The sequence below is a fragment of the Lithobates pipiens genome, unplaced genomic scaffold (assembly GCF_037356315.1).
Source record: "Lithobates pipiens isolate NorthernLeopardFrog02 unplaced genomic scaffold, aLitPip1_a1.2 Scaffold_22, whole genome shotgun sequence".
NCBI classification, from domain to species: domain Eukaryota; kingdom Metazoa; phylum Chordata; class Amphibia; order Anura; family Ranidae; genus Lithobates; species Lithobates pipiens.
Window position 1 is genome coordinate 2116566 of NW_027507784.1, and position 22602 is coordinate 2139167.

Sequence of the window (22602 nt, forward strand, 5' to 3'; positions counted from 1 at the left end):
AGGCTTCCAGAATATAGTGGGTGGGAGGATCATATGAGCAGCCTGAATATTTATGCAGCCCCAGCCAATCCCTGGGGGAGGGTGGCCAGATGGTGGCTGGGAGAGTTCATAAATAGTCTGGAGCCTGGGAGAGCAGTGTTCTTGCCCAGGAGGAGAGGTTCCCAGCCAAAAGGGCTGTTTCCCTTCCAGGCTTTCCTACTGAAGGTTCTGGCTGACTCATTGAGGTGCCATACGGTATAACCAAGGCCAATCTTACTTACCGACCAGCTCGTCTGTCTAACAGTATGCGTTAAAAGCAGGGGTTTAGTCTGCACACATTTGCAAATGCATGCGTAAGCCACAGAACCTCGCCATGGCATCCTGGTATCTGTGGTCCCTTAGCCCTTGTACACACGGTCGGACATTCTGCCAACCAAATCCGTTGGATTTTGTCCGAAACTGTTGTCGGAAAATCCGATCTTTTAGAACGTGATGACGTTATTTCGTTAAGATGGGACTACGTTCAGGCTAGTAGCCAATAGCTTTGATGTAGGAATTTGATCTGAGCATGCGTGGCACTTTGTCCGATCGGAAATTCTCTACACATGATCGGAGTATGTCCGATCGGACCAGTTTGTCGGAAAATATTTCCGGCAAGTTGGAAAATTTGGTCCGACGGATATTCCGACGGAAACAGTCCGATGCAGACCACACACAGTCGGATTATCCGACAAAACGCTCCGATCGGACACATTCCGACGGAATCTCCGACCGTGTGTACAAGGGCTAACACTAACTTATAAGTGTCAGTGGAGGCACGTGCATTCTGATGGATAGATGGAGGGCAGGTGGACTGAAGGGGTAGTCACCACACATGAGTCTGGGGGTATCAGGGTTGCTTTTTGCTCTGACATATGGCAGAGAACAATATTTAGTCTCTGCACTGAAGGAACTCACACTTTACTGTCCCTATTAAAGTATCACAAGCACATTCTAGAGCCAGTTTGGTTAGAAGTCCTTCTTGAGCCCAGCAGCATGTTTTCCAAGGAGATAACACGACCCAATATACATTTCTGTACATGAGAGGGAACTTTTACTTTACCTTTTTAATTGAAAATGGTGGCAGCTGTTGGATTAACCTGGTAAATCTAAGGGATCGTTTACAATTGTTTCAACTTCAACACACATTAAAGCGCTTAGTGTTTCATCATGCTTTGTCTTATGTGTTTTTGATGCTTCGTGATGCTTTTTTTAAGCTTTAATGAAGCTGAAGTGTGTATGTTGATTTTCTATTTGTTTTAAAGAGGCCCAGTAGAACCCCATTGGGGCGGCACAGTGGTGTAGTGGTTAGCACTCTCACCTAGCAGTAAAAAGGGTCGCTGGTTCAAATCCCAACCATAACACCACCTGCCTGTAGTTTGCATGTTCTCCTTGTGCCTGCGTGGGTTTCCTCCAGGTACTCCGGTTTACTCCCACACTCCAAAGACATGCAGGTAGGTTAATTGGCTTCTATAGAAAATTGGCCCTAGTATATGAATGGGGACCTTGATATGCAGGCTCCTTGAGGGTGTAGGGGTGTAGGGACCAATGTGAGTGTGCAATGTCCAATGTACAGGGATAGGGACAATTGTAAACACTCAGGATGGACTGGTGTCTTTATTAAACCTTACTAACTATGTAACTATGTAAAAAAAAAGGGTGTCCAATGGCACATTTTGAAGCAAGTGTAAACGAGCCCTTACGGGAACATCTCACCAAAGGCCCAAGAAACAAGAAACCATCCTGTGACCCCCCATACACCCCCAAGAAGACAAAGCCAAGATTTGTATTGGGTGGAGGTGACTAGACAGTGAAGGTCACCCTACTATGATTGCTATAATATAAATGTGACACGTCTTCTGAGACATTTACCCCAATGGCGAAGCACACTATGCCTTTTTGTCTGGCTTCATTGGCTGAATCTTCAAGACTTCTATCATCTCCATACGTCACTCCATCCGTGATCACAATGAGGAGCTTCACAGCTTTATCTCGGGCCCCACTGCTGGGGACAAAGAGCTCCGTTCTGAGGAGGGAAATACAACACCATGAGCAGGTAAGGCTAAGAAGAACATATAGGAAAGCTACAGGGGGGTTTTAGGAAAGCTTATATTGGGAGTTATTTTTGCAGCAGCTGCCATGAAGTCATTTTTTATGGGACTTTTCACTGTTGCTCATCATTTTTTCATGATATTGTTGTCAAGATTTGTAGAATACCCACAGGGAGTGTATAGAGTTTGGTTAGTGGGTTGGTTCATAGACCTTCATTAGGAAAACGTTTGGTAAAGTGCAACCAACGTGCATGGTACGTAGAGCAGAGGCTGAGTATGTCTTAAATCCTCATTAACAGGTTCTTCTTCGGGTGAGACTGAAGATGGGGATGAAGGTGGGAATGAATATGAGGATGGAAATGTGGTCAGGTTTGGAGGAGCACAGGAGGAAGATAAGGAGGACAATGACATAACCCAAGTGGAGGGTGAAGGGTTAGTTCTACACCTTCCTGCCACTCAGACACATCCCGAGTTCCTAATAAAGAACACAAGTAGATGAGCAAATTGGGAAATCAACAGGGAAGTGTGGGGGTGGGGCAGGCATGTACTGGCCATCAGGACTACCGGGAGTTTCCCGGTGGGCTGATGGGTCAATGGGCCACTCTGATGTAAGGGGGCTGCTGATGGGACACTCTGATGTAAGGGGGCTGCTGATGGGACACTCTGATGTAAGGGGGCTGTGGATGGGACACTCTGATGTAAGGGGGCTGCTGATGGGACACTCTGATGTAAGGGGGCTGTGGATGGGACACTCTGATGTAAGGGGGCTGGTGATGGGACACTCTGATGTAAGGGGGCTGCTGATGGGACACTCTGATGTAAGGGGGCTGCTGATGGGACACTCTGATGTAAGGGGACTGTGGATGGGACACTCTGATGTAAGGGGGTTGCTGATGGGACACTCTGATGTAAGGGGGTGGTGATGGGACACTCTGATGTAAGGGGGCTGCTGATGGGACACTCTGATGTTAGGGGGTGGTGATGGGACACTCTGATGTAAGGGGGTGATGATGGGACACTCGGATGTAAGGGGGCTGCTGATGGGACACTCGGATGTAAGGGGGCTGGTGATGGGACACTCTGATGTAAGGGAGTGCTGATGGGACACTCGGATGTAAGGGGGCTGCTGATGGGACACTCTGATGTAAGGGGGCTGCTGATGGGACACTCTGATGTAAGGGGGCTGCTGATGGGACATTCTGATGTAAGGGGGTGCTGATGGGACACTCTGATGTAAGGGGGTGGTGATGGGACACTCTGATGTAAGGGGGCTGCTGATGGGACACTCGGATGTAAGGGGGCTGGTGATGGGGCACTCTGATGTAAGGGGGCTGGTGATGGGACACTCTGATGTAAGGGGGCTGGTGATGGGACACTCTGATGTAAGGGGGCTGGTGATGGGACACTCGGATGTAAGGGGGTTGCTGTTGGGACACTCTGATGTAAGGGGCTGGTGATGGGACACTCTGATGTAAGGGGGCTGCTGATGGGACACTCTGATGTAAGGGGGCTGGTGATAGGATACTCTGATGTAAGGGGGCTGGTGATGGGACACTCTGATGTAAGGGGGTGGTGATGGGACACTCTGATGTAAGGAGGCTGGTGATGGGACACTCTGATGTAAGGAGGCTGGTGATGGGACACTCTGATGTAAGGGGGCTGGTAATGGGACACTGATGTAAGGGGGCTGCTGATGGGACACTTTGATGTAAGGGGGTTGCTGATGGGACACTCTGATGTAAGGGGGCTGCTGATGGGACACTCTGATGTAAGGGGGCTGCTGATGGGACACTCTGATGTAAGGGGTGCTGATGGGACACTCTGATGTAAGGGGGCTGCGTATGGGACACTCTGATGTAAGGGGGCTGCGGATGGGACACTCTGATGTAAGGGGGCTGCTGATGGGACACTCTGATGTAAGTGGGATGGTGATGGGACACTCTGATGTAAGGGGGCTGCATATGGGACACTCTGATGTAAGAGGGCTGCGGATGGGACACTCTGATGTAAGGGGGCTGCTGATGGGACACTCTGATGTAAGGGGTTGCTGATGGGACACTCTGATGTAAGGGGGCTGCTGATGGGACACTCTGATGTAAGGGGGCTGTGGATGGGACACTCTGATGTAAGGGGGTTGCTGATGGGACACTCTGATGTAAGGGGACTGTGGATGGGACACTCTGATGTAAGGGGGTTGCTGATGGGACACTCTGATGTAAGGGGGTGGTGATGGGACACTCTGATGTAAGGGGGCTGCTGATGGGACACTCGGATGTAAGGGGGCTGCTGATGGGACACTCGGATGTAAGGGGGCTGGTGATGGGACACTCTGATGTAAGGGAGTGCTGATGGGACACTCGGATGTAAGGGGGCTGCTGATGGGACACTCTGATGTAAGGGGGCTGCTGATGGGACACTCTGATGTAAGGGGGCTGCTGATGGGACATTCTGATGTAAGGGGGTTGCTGATGGGACACTCTGATGTAAGGGGGTGGTGATGGGACACTCTGATGTAAGGGGGGTGGTGATGGGTCACTCTGATGTAAGGGGGTGGTGATGGGACACTCTGATGTAAGGGGCTGGTGATGGGACACTCTGATGTAAGGGGGGCTGGTGATGGGACACTCTGATGTAAGGGGGGCTGCTGATGGGACACTCTGATGTAAGGGGGCTGCGGATGGGACACTCTGATGTAAGGGGGCTGCTGATGGGACACTCGGATGTAAGGGGGTTGCTGATGGGGCACTCTGATGTAAGGGGGATGGTGATGGGACACTCGGATGTAAGGCGGTTGCTGTTGGGACACTCTGATGTAAGGGGGCTGCTGATGGGACACTCTGATGTAAGGGGGCTGCTGATGGGACACTCTGATGTAAGGGGGCTGGTGATAGGATACTCTGATGTAAGGGGGCTGCTGATGGGACACTTTGATGTAAGGGGGTTGCTGATGGGACACTCTGATGTAAGGGGGCTGCTGATGGGACACTCTGATGTAAGGGGGCTGCTGATGGGACACTCTGATGTAAGGGGTGCTAATGGGACACTCTGATGTAAGGGGGCTGCGTATGGGACACTCTGATGTAAGGGGGCTGCGGATGGGACACTCTGATGTAAGGGGGCTGCTGATGGGACACTCTGATGTAAGGGGGATGGTGATGGGACACTCTGATGTAAGGGGGCTGCATATGGGACACTCTGATGTAAGGGGGCTGCGGATGGGACACTCTGATGTAAGGGGGCTGCTGATGGGACACTCTGATGTAAGGGGGCTGCTGATGGGACACTCTGATGTAAGGGGGTTGCTGATGGGACACTCTGATGTAAGGGGGCTGGTGATGGGACACTCTGATGTAAGGGGGCTGGTGATGGGACACTCTGATGTAAGGGGGCTGGTGATGGAACACTCTGATGTAAGGGGTGGTGATGGGACACTCTGATGTAAGGGGGCTGGTGATGGGACACTCTGATGTAAGGGGGCTGGTGATGGGACACTCTGATGTAAGGGGCTGGTGATGGGACACTCTGATGTAAGGGGGGCTGGTGATGGGACACTCTGATGTAAGGGGGGCTGCTGATGGGACACTCTGATGTAAGGGGGCTGCGGATGGGACACTCTGATGTAAGGGGGCTGCTGATGGGACACTCGGATGTAAGGGGGTTGCTGATGGGGCACTCTGATGTAAGGGGGCTGGTGATGGGACACTCAGATGTAAGGGGGTTGCTGTTGGGACACTCTGATGTAAGGGGGCTGCTGATGGGACACTCTGATGTAAGGGGGCTGCTGATGGGACACTCTGATGTAAGGGGGCTGGTGATAGGATACTCTGATGTAAGGGGGCTGCTGATGGGACACTTTGATGTAAGGGGGTTGCTGATGGGACACTCTGATGTAAGGGGGCTGCTGATGGGACACTCTGATGTAAGGGGGCTGCTGATGGGACACTCTGATGTAAGGGGTGCTAATGGGACACTCTGATGTAAGGGGGCTGCGTATGGGACACTCTGATGTAAGGGGGCTGCGAATGGGACACTCTGATGTAAGGGGGCTGCTGATGGGACACTCTGATGTAAGGGGGATGGTGATGGGACACTCTGATGTAAGGGGGCTGCATATGGGACACTCTGATGTAAGGGGGCTGCGGATGGGACACTCTGATGTAAGGGGGCTGCTGATGGGACACTCTGATGTAAGGGGGCTGCTGATGGGACACTCTGATGTAAGGGGGCTGCTGATGGGACACTCTGATGTAAGGGGGCTGCTGATGGGACACTCTGATGTAAGGGGGCTGGTGATGGGACACTCTGATGTAAGGGGGCTGGTGATGGGACACTCTGATGTAAGGGGGCTGGTGATGGAACACTCTGATGTAAGGGGTGGTGATGGGACACTCTGATGTAAGGGGGTGGTGATGGGACACTCTGATGTAAGGGGGCTGGTAATGGGACACTCTGATGTAAGGGGGGTGGTGATGGGACACTCTGATGTAAGGGGGATGGTGATGGGACACTCTGATGTAAGGGGGCTGGTGATGGGACACTCTGATGTAAGGGGGGTGGTGATGGGACACTCTGATGTAAGGGGGGCTGGTGATGGGACACTCTGATGTAAGGGGGCTGGTGATGGGACACTCTGATGTAAGGGGGCTGGTGATGGAACACTCTGATGTAAGGGGGCTGGTGATGGGACACTCTGATGTAAGGGGGCTGGTGATGGGACACTCTGATGTAAGGGGGCTGGTGATGGGACACTCTGATGTAAGGGGGGTGGTGATGGGACACTCTGATGTAAGGGGGGCTGGTGATGGGACACTCTGATGTAAGGGGGCTGCTGATGGGACACTCTGATGTAAGGGGGCTGCTGATGGGACACTCTGATGTAAGGGGGCTGGTGATGGGACACTCTGATGTAAGGGGGCTGGTGATGGGACACTCTGATGTAAGGGGGCTGGTGATGGAACACTCTGATGTAAGGGGTGGTGATGGGACACTCTGATGTAAGGGGGTGGTGATGGGACACTCTGATGTAAGGGGGCTGGTAATGGGACACTCTGATGTAAGGGGGCTGCGGATGGGACACTCTGATGTAAGGGGGCTGCTGATGGGACACTCTGATGTAAGGGGGCTGCTGATGGGACACTCTGATGTAAGGGGGCTGCTGATGGGACACTCTGATGTAAGGGGGCTGCGGATGGGACACTCTGATGTAAGGGGGCTGCTGATGGGACACTCTGATGTAAGGGGGCTGCTGATGGGACACTCTGATGTAAGGGGGCTGCTGATGGGACACTCTGATGTAAGGGGGCTGCTGATGGGACACTCTGATGTAAGGGGGCTGGTGATGGGACACTCTGATGTAAGGGGGCTGGTGATGGGACACTCTGATGTAAGGGGGGTGGTGATGGGACACTCTGATGTAAGGGGGGCTGGTGATGGGACACTCTGATGTAAGGGGGCTGTGGATGGGACACTCTGATGTAAGGGGGCTGCTGATGGGACACTCTGATGTAAGGGGGCTGTGGATGGGACACTCTGATGTAAGGGGGTTGCTGATGGGACACTCTGATGTAAGGGGACTGTGGATGGGACACTCTGATGTAAGGGGGTTGCTGATGGGACACTCTGATGTAAGGGGGTGGTGATGGGACACTCTGATGTAAGGGGGCTGCTGATGGGACACTCGGATGTAAGGGGGCTGCTGATGGGACACTCGGATGTAAGGGGGCTGGTGATGGGACACTCTGATGTAAGGGAGTGCTGATGGGACACTCGGATGTAAGGGGGCTGCTGATGGGACACTCTGATGTAAGGGGGCTGCTGATGGGACATTCTGATGTAAGGGGGTTGCTGATGGGACACTCTGATGTAAGGGGGTGGTGATGGGACACTCTGATGTAAGGGGGGTGGTGATGGGTCACTCTGATGTAAGGGGGTGGTGATGGGACACTCTGATGTAAGGGGCTGGTGATGGGACACTCTGATGTAAGGGGGGCTGGTGATGGGACACTCTGATGTAAGGGGGGCTGCGTATGGGACACTCTGATGTAAGGGGGCTGCGGATGGGACACTCTGATGTAAGGGGGCTGCTGATGGGACACTCGGATGTAAGGGGGCTGGTGATGGGGCACTCTGATGTAAGGGGGCTGGTGATGGGACACTCGGATGTAAGGGGGTGGCTGTTGGGACACTCTGATGTAAGGGGGCTGCTGATGGGACACTCTGATGTAAGGGGGCTGCTGATGGGACACTCTGATGTAAGGGGGCTGGTGATAGGATACTCTGATGTAAGGGGGCTGCTGATGGGACACTTTGATGTAAGGGGGTTGCTGATGGGACACTCTGATGTAAGGGGGCTGCTGATGGGACACTCTGATGTAAGGGGGCTGCTGATGGGACACTCTGATGTAAGGGGTGCTAATGGGACACTCTGATGTAAGGGGGCTGCGGATGGGACACTCTGATGTAAGGGGGCTGCTGATGGGACACTCTGATGTAAGGGGGATGGTGATGGGACACTCTGATGTAAGGGGGCTACATATGGGACACTCTGATGTAAGGGGGCTGCGGATGGGACACTCTGATGTAAGGGGGCTGCTGATGGGACACTCTGATGTAAGGGGGCTGCTGATGGGACACTCTGATGTAAGGGGGTTGCTGATGGGACACTCTGATGTAAGGGGGCTGGTGATGGGACACTCTGATGTAAGGGGGTGGTGATGGGACACTCTGATGTAAGGGGGCTGGTGATGGGACACTCTGATGTAAGGGGGCTGGTGATGGGACACTCTGATGTAAGGGGGGTGGTGATGGGACACTCTGATGTAAGGGGGGCTGGTGATGGGACACTCTGATGTAAGGGGGCTGGTGATGGGACACTCTGATGTAAGGGGGGTGGTGATGGGACACTCTGATGTAAGGGGGGCTGGTGATGGGACACTCTGATGTAAGGGGGCTGGTGATGGGACACTCTGATGTAAGGGGGCTGGTGATGGAACACTCTGATGTAAGGGGGCTGGTGATGGGACACTCTGATGTAAGGGGGGTGGTGATGGGACACTCTGATGTAAGGTGGGCTGGTGATGGGACACTCTGATGTAAGGGGGCTGGTGATGGGACACTCTGACGTAAGGGGGCTGGTGATGGGACACTCTGATGTAAGGGAGTGCTGATGGGACACTCTGATGTAAGGGGGCTGCTGATGGGACACTCTGATGTAAGGGGGTGCTAATGGGACACTGATGTAAGGGGGTTGCTCATGGGACAATCTGATGTAAGGGGGTTGCTGATGGGACACTCTGATGTAAGGGGGTTGCTGATGGGACACTCTGATGTTAGGGAGTGCTGATGGGACACTCTGATGTAAGGGGGCTGGTGATAGGATACTCTGATGTAAGGGGGCTGCTGATGGGACACTCTGATGTAAGGGGGCTGCTGATGGGACACTCTGATGTAAGGGGGCTGCTGATGGGACACTCTGATGTAAGGGGGCTGGTGATAGGATACTCTGATGTAAGGGGGCTGCTGATGGGACACTTTGATGTAAGGGGGTTGCTGATGGGACACTCTGATGTAAGGGGGCTGCTGATGGGACACTCTGATGTAAGGGGGCTGCTGATGGGACACTCTGATGTAAGGGGTGCTAATGGGACACTCTGATGTAAGGGGGCTGCGTATGGGACACTCTGATGTAAGGGGGCTGCGGATGGGACACTCTGATGTAAGGGGGCTGCTGATGGGACACTCTGATGTAAGGGGGATGGTGATGGGACACTCTGATGTAAGGGGGCTGCATATGGGACACTCTGATGTAAGGGGGCTGCGGATGGGACACTCTGATGTAAGGGGGCTGCTGATGGGACACTCTGATGTAAGGGGGCTGCTGATGGGACACTCTGATGTAAGGGGGCTGCTGATGGGACACTCTGATGTAAGGGGGCTGCTGATGGGACACTCTGATGTAAGGGGGTTGCTGATGGGACACTCTGATGTAAGGGGGCTGGTGATGGGACACTCTGATGTAAGGGGGCTGGTGATGGGACACTCTGATGTAAGGGGGCTGGTGATGGAACACTCTGATGTAAGGGGTGGTGATGGGACACTCTGATGTAAGGGGGTGGTGATGGGACACTCTGATGTAAGGGGGCTGGTAATGGGACACTCTGATGTAAGGGGGGTGGTGATGGGACACTCTGATGTAAGGGGGATGGTGATGGGACACTCTGATGTAAGGGGGCTGGTGATGGGACACTCTGATGTAAGGGGGCTGGTGATGGGACACTCTGATGTAAGGGGGCTGGTGATGGAACACTCTGATGTAAGGGGGCTGGTGATGGGACACTCTGATGTAAGGGGGGTGGTGATGGGACACTCTGATGTAAGGGGGGCTGGTGATGGGACACTCTGATGTAAGGGGGCTGTGGATGGGACACTCTGATGTAAGGGGGCTGCTGATGGGACACTCTGATGTAAGGGGGCTGTGGATGGGACACTCTGATGTAAGGGGGTTGCTGATGGGACACTCTGATGTAAGGGGACTGTGGATGGGACACTCTGATGTAAGGGGGTTGCTGATGGGACACTCTGATGTAAGGGGGTGGTGATGGGACACTCTGATGTAAGGGGGCTGCTGATGGGACACTCGGATGTAAGGGGGCTGCTGATGGGACACTCGGATGTAAGGGGGCTGGTGATGGGACACTCTGATGTAAGGGAGTGCTGATGGGACACTCGGATGTAAGGGGGCTGCTGATGGGACACTCTGATGTAAGGGGGCTGCTGATGGGACACTCTGATGTAAGGGGGCTGCTGATGGGACATTCTGATGTAAGGGGGTTGCTGATGGGACACTCTGATGTAAGGGGGTGGTGATGGGACACTCTGATGTAAGGGGGGTGGTGATGGGTCACTCTGATGTAAGGGGGTGGTGATGGGACACTCTGATGTAAGGGGCTGGTGATGGGACACTCTGATGTAAGGGGGGCTGGTGATGGGACACTCTGATGTAAGGGGGGCTGCGTATGGGACACTCTGATGTAAGGGGGCTGCGGATGGGACACTCTGATGTAAGGGGGCTGCTGATGGGACACTCGGATGTAAGGGGGCTGGTGATGGGGCACTCTGATGTAAGGGGGCTGGTGATGGGACACTCGGATGTAAGGGGGTTGCTGTTGGGACACTCTGATGTAAGGGGGCTGCTGATGGGACACTCTGATGTAAGGGGGCTGCTGATGGGACACTCTGATGTAAGGGGGCTGGTGATAGGATACTCTGATGTAAGGGGGCTGCTGATGGGACACTTTGATGTAAGGCGGTTGCTGATGGGACACTCTGATGTAAGGGGGCTGCTGATGGGACACTCTGATGTAAGGGGGCTGCTGATGGGACACTCTGATGTAAGGGGTGCTAATGGGACACTCTGATGTAAGGGGGCTGCGTATGGGACACTCTGATGTAAGGGGGCTGCGGATGGGACACTCTGATGTAAGGGGGCTGCTGATGGGACACTCTGATGTAAGGGGGATGGTGATGGGACACTCTGATGTAAGGGGGCTGCATATGGGACACTCTGATGTAAGGGGGCTGTGGATGGGACACTCTGATGTAAGGGGGCTGCTGATGGGACACTCTGATGTAAGGGGGCTGCTGATGGGACACTCTGATGTAAGGGGGCTGCTGATGGGACACTCTGATGTAAGGGGGCTGCTGATGGGACACTCTGATGTAAGGGGGCTGGTGATGGGACACTCTGATGTAAGGGGGCTGGTGATGGGACACTCTGATGTAAGGGGGCTGGTGATGGAACACTCTGATGTAAGGGGTGGTGATGGGACACTCTGATGTAAGGGGGTGGTGATGGGACACTCTGATGTAAGGGGGCTGGTAATGGGACACTCTGATGTAAGGGGGGTGGTGATGGGACACTCTGATGTAAGGGGGATGGTGATGGGACACTCTGATGTAAGGGGGCTGGTGATGGGACACTCTGATGTAAGGGGGGTGGTGATGGGACACTCTGATGTAAGGGGGGCTGGTGATGGGACACTCTGATGTAAGGGGGCTGGTGATGGGACACTCTGATGTAAGGGGGCTGGTGATGGAACACTCTGATGTAAGGGGGCTGGTGATGGGACACTCTGATGTAAGGGGGGTGGTGATGGGACACTCTGATGTAAGGGGGGCTGGTGATGGGACACTCTGATGTAAGGGGGCTGTGGATGGGACACTCTGATGTAAGGGGGCTGCTGATGGGACACTCTGATGTAAGGGGGCTGTGGATGGGACACTCTGATGTAAGGGGGTTGCTGATGGGACACTCTGATGTAAGGGGACTGTGGATGGGACACTCTGATGTAAGGGGGTTGCTGATGGGACACTCTGATGTAAGGGGGTGGTGATGGGACACTCTGATGTAAGGGGGCTGCTGATGGGACACTCGGATGTAAGGGGGCTGCTGATGGGACACTCGGATGTAAGGGGGCTGGTGATGGGACACTCTGATGTAAGGGAGTGCTGATGGGACACTCGGATGTAAGGGGGCTGCTGATGGGACACTCTGATGTAAGGGGGCTGCTGATGGGACATTCTGATGTAAGGGGGTTGCTGATGGGACACTCTGATGTAAGGGGGTGGTGATGGGACACTCTGATGTAAGGGGGGTGGTGATGGGTCACTCTGATGTAAGGGGGTGGTGATGGGACACTCTGATGTAAGGGGCTGGTGATGGGACACTCTGATGTAAGGGGGGCTGGTGATGGGACACTCTGATGTAAGGGGGGCTGCGTATGGGACACTCGGATGTAAGGGGGCTGCTGATGGGACACTCGGATGTAAGGGGGCTGGTGATGGGGCACTCTGATGTAAGGGGGCTGGTGATGGGACACTCGGATGTAAGGGGGTTGCTGTTGGGACACTCTGATGTAAGGGGGCTGCTGATGGGACACTCTGATGTAAGGGGGCTGCTGATGGGACACTCTGATGTAAGGGGGCTGGTGATAGGATACTCTGATGTAAGGGGGCTGCTGATGGGACACTTTGATGTAAGGGGGTTGCTGATGGGACACTCTGATGTAAGGGGGCTGCTGATGGGACACTCTGATGTAAGGGGGCTGCTGATGGGACACTCTGATGTAAGGGGTGCTAATGGGACACTCTGATGTAAGGGGGCTGCGTATGGGACACTCTGATGTAAGGGGGCTGCGGATGGGACACTCTGATGTAAGGGGGCTGCTGATGGGACACTCTGATGTAAGGGGGATGGTGATGGGACACTCTGATGTAAGGGGGCTACATATGGGACACTCTGATGTAAGGGGGCTGCGGATGGGACACTCTGATGTAAGGGGGCTGCTGATGGGACACTCTGATGTAAGGGGGCTGCTGATGGGACACTCTGATGTAAGGGGGTTGCTGATGGGACACTCTGATGTAAGGGGGCTGGTGATGGGACACTCTGATGTAAGGGGGTGGTGATGGGACACTCTGATGTAAGGGGGCTGGTGATGGGACACTCTGATGTAAGGGGGCTGGTGATGGGACACTCTGATGTAAGGGGGGTGGTGATGGGACACTCTGATGTAAGGGGGGCTGGTGATGGGACACTCTGATGTAAGGGGGCTGGTGATGGGACACTCTGATGTAAGGGGGCTGGTGATGGAACACTCTGATGTAAGGGGGCTGGTGATGGGACACTCTGATGTAAGGGGGCTGGTGATGGGACACTCTGATGTAAGGGGGGTGGTGATGGGACACTCTGATGTAAGGTGGGCTGGTGATGGGACACTCTGATGTAAGGGGGCTGGTGATGGGACACTCTGACGTAAGGGGGCTGGTGATGGGACACTCTGATGTAAGGGAGTGCTGATGGGACACTCTGATGTAAGGGGGCTGCTGATGGGACACTCTGATGTAAGGGGGTGCTAATGGGACACTGATGTAAGGGGGTTGCTCATGGGACAATCTGATGTAAGGGGGTTGCTGATGGGACACTCTGATGTAAGGGGGTTGCTGATGGGACACTCTGATGTTAGGGAGTGCTGATGGGACACTCTGATGTAAGGGGGCTGGTGATAGGATACTCTGATGTAAGGGGGCTGCTGATGGGACACTCTGATGTAAGGGGGCTGCTGATGGGACACTCTGATGTAAGGGGGCTGCTGATGGGACACTCTGATGTAAGGGGGCTGGTGATAGGATACTCTGATGTAAGGGGGCTGCTGATGGGACACTTTGATGTAAGGGGGTTGCTGATGGGACACTCTGATGTAAGGGGGCTGCTGATGGGACACTCTGATGTAAGGGGGCTGCTGATGGGACACTCTGATGTAAGGGGTGCTAATGGGACACTCTGATGTAAGGGGGCTGCGTATGGGACACTCTGATGTAAGGGGGCTGCGGATGGGACACTCTGATGTAAGGGGGCTGCTGATGGGACACTCTGATGTAAGGGGGATGGTGATGGGACACTCTGATGTAAGGGGGCTGCATATGGGACACTCTGATGTAAGGGGGCTGCGGATGGGACACTCTGATGTAAGGGGGCTGCTGATGGGACACTCTGATGTAAGGGGGCTGCTGATGGGACACTCTGATGTAAGGGGGCTGCTGATGGGACACTCTGATGTAAGGGGGCTGCTGATGGGACACTCTGATGTAAGGGGGTTGCTGATGGGACACTCTGATGTAAGGGGGCTGGTGATGGGACACTCTGATGTAAGGGGGCTGGTGATGGGACACTCTGATGTAAGGGGGCTGGTGATGGAACACTCTGATGTAAGGGGTGGTGATGGGACACTCTGATGTAAGGGGGTGGTGATGGGACACTCTGATGTAAGGGGGCTGGTAATGGGACACTCTGATGTAAGGGGGGTGGTGATGGGACACTCTGATGTAAGGGGGATGGTGATGGGACACTCTGATGTAAGGGGGCTGGTGATGGGACACTCTGATGTAAGGGGGCTGGTGATGGGACACTCTGATGTAAGGGGGCTGGTGATGGAACACTCTGATGTAAGGGGGCTGGTGATGGGACACTCTGATGTAAGGGGGGTGGTGATGGGACACTCTGATGTAAGGGGGGCTGGTGATGGGACACTCTGATGTAAGGGGGCTGTGGATGGGACACTCTGATGTAAGGGGGCTGCTGATGGGACACTCTGATGTAAGGGGGCTGTGGATGGGACACTCTGATGTAAGGGGGTTGCTGATGGGACACTCTGATGTAAGGGGACTGTGGATGGGACACTCTGATGTAAGGGGGTTGCTGATGGGACACTCTGATGTAAGGGGGTGGTGATGGGACACTCTGATGTAAGGGGGCTGCTGATGGGACACTCGGATGTAAGGGGGCTGCTGATGGGACACTCGGATGTAAGGGGGCTGGTGATGGGACACTCTGATGTAAGGGAGTGCTGATGGGACACTCGGATGTAAGGGGGCTGCTGATGGGACACTCTGATGTAAGGGGGCTGCTGATGGGACACTCTGATGTAAGGGGGCTGCTGATGGGACATTCTGATGTAAGGGGGTTGCTGATGGGACACTCTGATGTAAGGGGGTGGTGATGGGACACTCTGATGTAAGGGGGGTGGTGATGGGTCACTCTGATGTAAGGGGGTGGTGATGGGACACTCTGATGTAAGGGGCTGGTGATGGGACACTCTGATGTAAGGGGGGCTGGTGATGGGACACTCTGATGTAAGGGGGGCTGCGTATGGGACACTCTGATGTAAGGGGGCTGCGGATGGGACACTCTGATGTAAGGGGGCTGCTGATGGGACACTCGGATGTAAGGGGGCTGGTGATGGGGCACTCTGATGTAAGGGGGCTGGTGATGGGACACTCGGATGTAAGGGGGTTGCTGTTGGGACACTCTGATGTAAGGGGGCTGCTGATGGGACACTCTGATGTAAGGGGGCTGCTGATGGGACACTCTGATGTAAGGGGGCTGGTGATAGGATACTCTGATGTAAGGGGGCTGCTGATGGGACACTTTGATGTAAGGCGGTTGCTGATGGGACACTCTGATGTAAGGGGGCTGCTGATGGGACACTCTGATGTAAGGGGGCTGCTGATGGGACACTCTGATGTAAGGGGTGCTAATGGGACACTCTGATGTAAGGGGGCTGCGTATGGGACACTCTGATGTAAGGGGGCTGCGGATGGGACACTCTGATGTAAGGGGGCTGCTGATGGGACACTCTGATGTAAGGGGGATGGTGATGGGACACTCTGATGTAAGGGGGCTGCATATGGGACACTCTGATGTAAGGGGGCTGCGGATGGGACACTCTGATGTAAGGGGGCTGCTGATGGGACACTCTGATGTAAGGGGGCTGCTGATGGGACACTCTGATGTAAGGGGGTTGCTGATGGGACACTCTGATGTAAGGGGGCTGGTGATGGGACACTCTGATGTAAGGGGGTGGTGATGGGACACTCTGATGTAAGGGGGCTGGTGATGGGACACTCTGATGTAAGGGGGCTGGTGATGGGACACTCTGATGTAAGGGGGGTGGTGATGGGACACTCTGATGTAAGGGGGGCTGGTGATGGGACACTCTGATGTAAGGGGGGTGGTGATGGGACACTCTGATGTAAGGGGGGCTGGTGATGGGACACTCTGATGTAAGGGGGCTGGTGATGGGACACTCTGATGTAAGGGGGCTGGTGATGGAACACTCTGATGTAAGGGGGCTGGTGATGGGACACTCTGATGTAAGGGGGGTGGTGATGGGACACTCTGATGTAAGGGGGGCTGGTGATGGGACACTCTGATGTAAGGGGGCTGTGGATGGGACACTCTGATGTAAGGGGGCTGCTGATGGGACACTCTGATGTAAGGGGGCTGTGGATGGGACACTCTGATGTAAGGGGGTTGCTGATGGGACACTCTGATGTAAGGGGACTGTGGATGGGACACTCTGATGTAAGGGGGTTGCTGATGGGACACTCTGATGTAAGGGGGTGGTGATGGGACACTCTGATGTAAGGGGGCTGCTGATGGGACACTCGGATGTAAGGGGGCTGCTGATGGGACACTCGGATGTAAGGGGGCTGGTGATGGGACACTCTGATGTAAGGGAGTGCTGATGGGACACTCGGATGTAAGGGGGCTGCTGATGGGACACTCTGATGTAAGGGGGCTGCTGATGGGACATTCTGATGTAAGGGGGTTGCTGATGGGACACTCTGATGTAAGGGGGTGGTGATGGGACACTCTGATGTAAGGGGGGTGGTGATGGGTCACTCTGATGTAAGGGGGTGGTGATGGGACACTCTGATGTAAGGGGCTGGTGATGGGACACTCTGATGTAAGGGGGGCTGCGTATGGGACACTCGGATGTAAGGGGACTGCTGATGGGACACTCGGATGTAAGGGGGCTGGTGATGGGGCACTCTGATGTAAGGGGGCTGGTGATGGGACACTCGGATGTAAGGGGGTTGCTGTTGGGACACTCTGATGTAAGGGGGCTGCTGATGGGACACTCTGATGTAAGGGGGCTGCTGATGGGACACTCTGATGTAAGGGGGCTGGTGATAGGATACTCTGATGTAAGGGGGCTGCTGATGGGACACTTTGATGTAAGGGGGTTGCTGATGGGACACTCTGATGTAAGGGGGCTGCTGATGGGACACTCTGATGTAAGGGGGCTGCTGATGGGACACTCTGATGTAAGGGGTGCTAATGGGACACTCTGATGTAAGGGGGCTGCGTATGGGACACTCTGATGTAAGGGGGCTGCGGATGGGACACTCTGATGTAAGGGGGCTGCTGATGGGACACTCTGATGTAAGGGGGATGGTGATGGGACACTCTGATGTAAGGGGGCTACATATGGGACACTCTGATGTAAGGGGGCTGCGGATGGGACACTCTGATGTAAGGGGGCTGCTGATGGGACACTCTGATGTAAGGGGGCTGCTGATGGGACACTCTGATGTAAGGGGGTTGCTGATGGGACACTCTGATGTAAGGGGGCTGGTGATGGGACACTCTGATGTAAGGGGGTGGTGATGGGACACTCTGATGTAAGGGGGCTGGTGATGGGACACTCTGATGTAAGGGGGCTGGTGATGGGACACTCTGATGTAAGGGGGGTGGTGATGGGACACTCTGATGTAAGGGGGGCTGGTGATGGGACACTCTGATGTAAGGGGGCTGGTGATGGGACACTCTGATGTAAGGGGGCTGGTGATGGAACACTCTGATGTAAGGGGGCTGGTGATGGGACACTCTGATGTAAGGGGGGTGGTGATGGGACACTCTGATGTAAGGTGGGCTGGTGATGGGACACTCTGATGTAAGGGGGCTGGTGATGGGACACTCTGACGTAAGGGGGCTGGTGATGGGACACTCTGATGTAAGGGAGTGCTGATGGGACACTCTGATGTAAGGGGGCTGCTGATGGGACACTCTGATGTAAGGGGGTGCTAATGGGACACTGATGTAAGGGGGTTGCTCATGGGACAATCTGATGTAAGGGGGTTGCTGATGGGACACTCTGATGTAAGGGGGTTGCTGATGGGACACTCTGATGTTAGGGAGTGCTGATGGGACACTCTGATGTAAGGGGGCTGGTGATAGAATACTCTGATGTAAGGGGGCTGCTGATGGGACACTCTGATGTAAGGGGGCTGCTGATGGGACACTCTGATGTAAGGGGGCTGCTGATGGGACACTCTGATGTAAGGGGGCTGGTGATAGGATACTCTGATGTAAGGGGGCTGCTGATGGGACACTCTGATGTAAGGGGGCTGCTGATGGGACACTCTGATGTAAGGGGGCTGCTGATGGGACACTCTGATGTAAGGGGGCTGCTGATGGGACACTTTGATGTAAGGGGGTTGCTGATGGGACACTCTGATGTAAGGGGGCTGCTGATGGGACACTCTGATGTAAGGGGGCTGCTGATGGGACACTCTGATGTAAGGGGTGCTAATGGGACACTCTGATGTAAGGGGGCTGCGTATGGGACACTCTGATGTAAGGGGGCTGCGGATGGGACACTCTGATGTAAGGGGGCTGCTGATGGGACACTCTGATGTAAGGGGGATGGTGATGGGACACTCTGATGTAAGGGGGCTGCATATGGGACACTCTGATGTAAGGGGGCTGCGGATGGGACACTCTGATGTAAGGGGGCTGCTGATGGGACACTCTGATGTAAGGGGGCTGCTGATGGGACACTCTGATGTAAGGGGGCTGCTGATGGGACACTCTGATGTAAGGGGGCTGCTGATGGGACACTCTGATGTAAGGGGGTTGCTGATGGGACACTCTGATGTAAGGGGGCTGGTGATGGGACACTCTGATGTAAGGGGGCTGGTGATGGGACACTCTGATGTAAGGGGGCTGGTGATGGAACACTCTGATGTAAGGGGTGGTGATGGGACACTCTGATGTAAGGGGGTGGTGATGGGACACTCTGATGTAAGGGGGCTGGTAATGGGACACTCTGATGTAAGGGGGGTGGTGATGGGACACTCTGATGTAAGGGGGATGGTGATGGGACACTCTGATGTAAGGGGGTGGTGATGGGACACTCTGATGTAAGGGGGCTGGTGATGGGACACTCTGATGTAAGGGGGCTGGTGATGGGACACTCTGATGTAAGGGGGGTGGTGATGGGACACTCTGATGTAAGGGGGGCTGGTGATGGGACACTCTGATGTAAGGGGGCTGGTGATGGGACACTCTGATGTAAGGGGGCTGGTGATGGAACACTCTGATGTAAGGGGGCTGGTGATGGGACACTCTGATGTAAGGGGGGTGGTGATGGGACACTCTGATGTAAGGTGGGCTGGTGATGGGACACTCTGATGTAAGGGGGCTGGTGATGGGACACTCTGACGTAAGGGGGCTGGTGATGGGACACTCTGATGTAAGGGAGTGCTGATGGGACACTCTGATGTAAGGGGGCTGCTGATGGGACACTCTGATGTAAGGGGGTGCTAATGGGACACTGATGTAAGGGGGTTGCTCATGGGACAATCTGATGTAAGGGGGTTGCTGATGGGACACTCTGATGTAAGGGGGTTGCTGATGGGACACTCTGATGTTAGGGAGTGCTGATGGGACACTCTGATGTAAGGGGGCTGGTGATAGGATACTCTGATGTAAGGGGGCTGCTGATGGGACACTCTGATGTAAGGGGGCTGCTGATGGGACACTCTGATGTAAGGGGGCTGCTGATGGGACACTCTGATGTAAGGGGGCTGGTGATAGGATACTCTGATGTAAGGGGGCTGCTGATGGGACACTCTGATGTAAGGGGGCTGCTGATGGGACACTCTGATGTAAGGGGGCTGCTGATGGGACACTCTGATGTAAGGGGGCTGCTGATGGGACACTTTGATGTAAGGGGGTTGCTGATGGGACACTCTGATGTAAGGGGGCTGCTGATGGGACACTCTGATGTAAGGGGGCTGCTGATGGGACACTCTGATGTAAGGGGTGCTAATGGGACACTCTGATGTAAGGGGGCTGCGTATGGGACACTCTGATGTAAGGGGGCTGCGGATGGGACACTCTGATGTAAGGGGGCTGCTGATGGGACACTCTGATGTAAGGGGGATGGTGATGGGACACTCTGATGTAAGGGGGCTGCATATGGGACACTCTGATGTAAGGGGGCTGCGGATGGGACACTCTGATGTAAGGGGGCTGCTGATGGGACACTCTGATGTAAGGGGGCTGCTGATGGGACACTCTGATGTAAGGGGGCTGCTGATGGGACACTCTGATGTAAGGGGGCTGCTGATGGGACACTCTGATGTAAGGGGGTTGCTGATGGGACACTCTGATGTAAGGGGGCTGGTGATGGGACACTCTGATGTAAGGGGGCTGGTGATGGGACACTCTGATGTAAGGGGGCTGGTGATGGAACACTCTGATGTAAGGGGTGGTGATGGGACACTCTGATGTAAGGGGGTGGTGATGGGACACTCTGATGTAAGGGGGCTGGTAATGGGACACTCTGATGTAAGGGGGGTGGTGATGGGACACTCTGATGTAAGGGGGATGGTGATGGGACACTCTGATGTAAGGGGGCTGGTGATGGGACACTCTGATGTAAGGGGGCTGGTGATGGGACACTCTGATGTAAGGGGGCTGGTGATGGAACACTCTGATGTAAGGGGGCTGGTGATGGGACACTCTGATGTAAGGGGGGTGGTGATGGGACACTCTGATGTAAGGGGGGCTGGTGATGGGACACTCTGATGTAAGGGGGCTGTGGATGGGACACTCTGATGTAAGGGGGCTGCTGATGGGACACTCTGATGTAAGGGGGCTGTGGATGGGACACTCTGATGTAAGGGGGTTGCTGATGGGACACTCTGATGTAAGGGGACTGTGGATGGGACACTCTGATGTAAGGGGGTTGCTGATGGGACACTCTGATGTAAGGGGGTGGTGATGGGACACTCTGATGTAAGGGGGCTGCTGATGGGACACTCGGATGTAAGGGGGCTGCTGATGGGACACTCGGATGTAAGGGGGCTGGTGATGGGACACTCTGATGTAAGGGAGTGCTGATGGGACACTCGGATGTAAGGGGGCTGCTGATGGGACACTCTGATGTAAGGGGGCTGCTGATGGGACACTCTGATGTAAGGGGGCTGCTGATGGGACATTCTGATGTAAGGGGGTTGCTGATGGGACACTCTGATGTAAGGGGGTGGTGATGGGACACTCTGATGTAAGGGGGGTGGTGATGGGTCACTCTGATGTAAGGGGGTGGTGATGGGACACTCTGATGTAAGGGGCTGGTGATGGGACACTCTGATGTAAGGGGGGCTGGTGATGGGACACTCTGATGTAAGGGGGGCTGCGTATGGGACACTCTGATGTAAGGGGGCTGCGGATGGGACACTCTGATGTAAGGGGGCTGCTGATGGGACACTCGGATGTAAGGGGGCTGGTGATGGGGCACTCTGATGTAAGGGGGCTGGTGATGGGACACTCGGATGTAAGGGGGTTGCTGTTGGGACACTCTGATGTAAGGGGGCTGGTGATGGGACACTCTGATGTAAGGGGGCTGCGTATGGGACACTCTGATGTAAGGGGGCTGCGGATGGGACACTCTGATGTAAGGGGGCTGCTGATGGGACACTCTGATGTAAGGGGGATGGTGATGGGACACTCTGATGTAAGGGGGCTACATATGGGACACTCTGATGTAAGGGGGCTGCGGATGGGACACTCTGATGTAAGGGGGCTGCTGATGGGACACTCTGATGTAAGGGGGCTGCTGATGGGACACTCTGATGTAAGGGGGTTGCTGATGGGACACTCTGATGTAAGGGGGCTGGTGATGGGACACTCTGATGTAAGGGGGTGGTGATGGGACACTCTGATGTAAGGGGGCTGGTGATGGGACACTCTGATGTAAGGGGGCTGGTGATGGGACACTCTGATGTAAGGGGGGTGGTGATGGGACACTCTGATGTAAGGGGGGCTGGTGATGGGACACTCTGATGTAAGGGGGCTGGTGATGGGACACTCTGATGTAAGGGGGCTGGTGATGGAACACTCTGA

The 22602-nt window shown here is 54.6% G+C and overlaps 1 protein-coding gene across 1 annotated transcript in view; it reads right to left on the bottom strand.

Annotated features, from left to right (window-relative positions):
* Positions 1-22602, bottom strand: part of LOC144000321 (integrin alpha-M-like) — a gene marked incomplete at its 5' end in the record, with an annotated part of 147868 nt that overhangs the window by 95928 nt on the left and 29338 nt on the right. Inside the window, 1 exon segment of the mRNA XM_077494059.1 lies at positions 1891-2044. Within this exon segment, the coding sequence (XP_077350185.1) occupies positions 1891-2044 (154 nt within the window).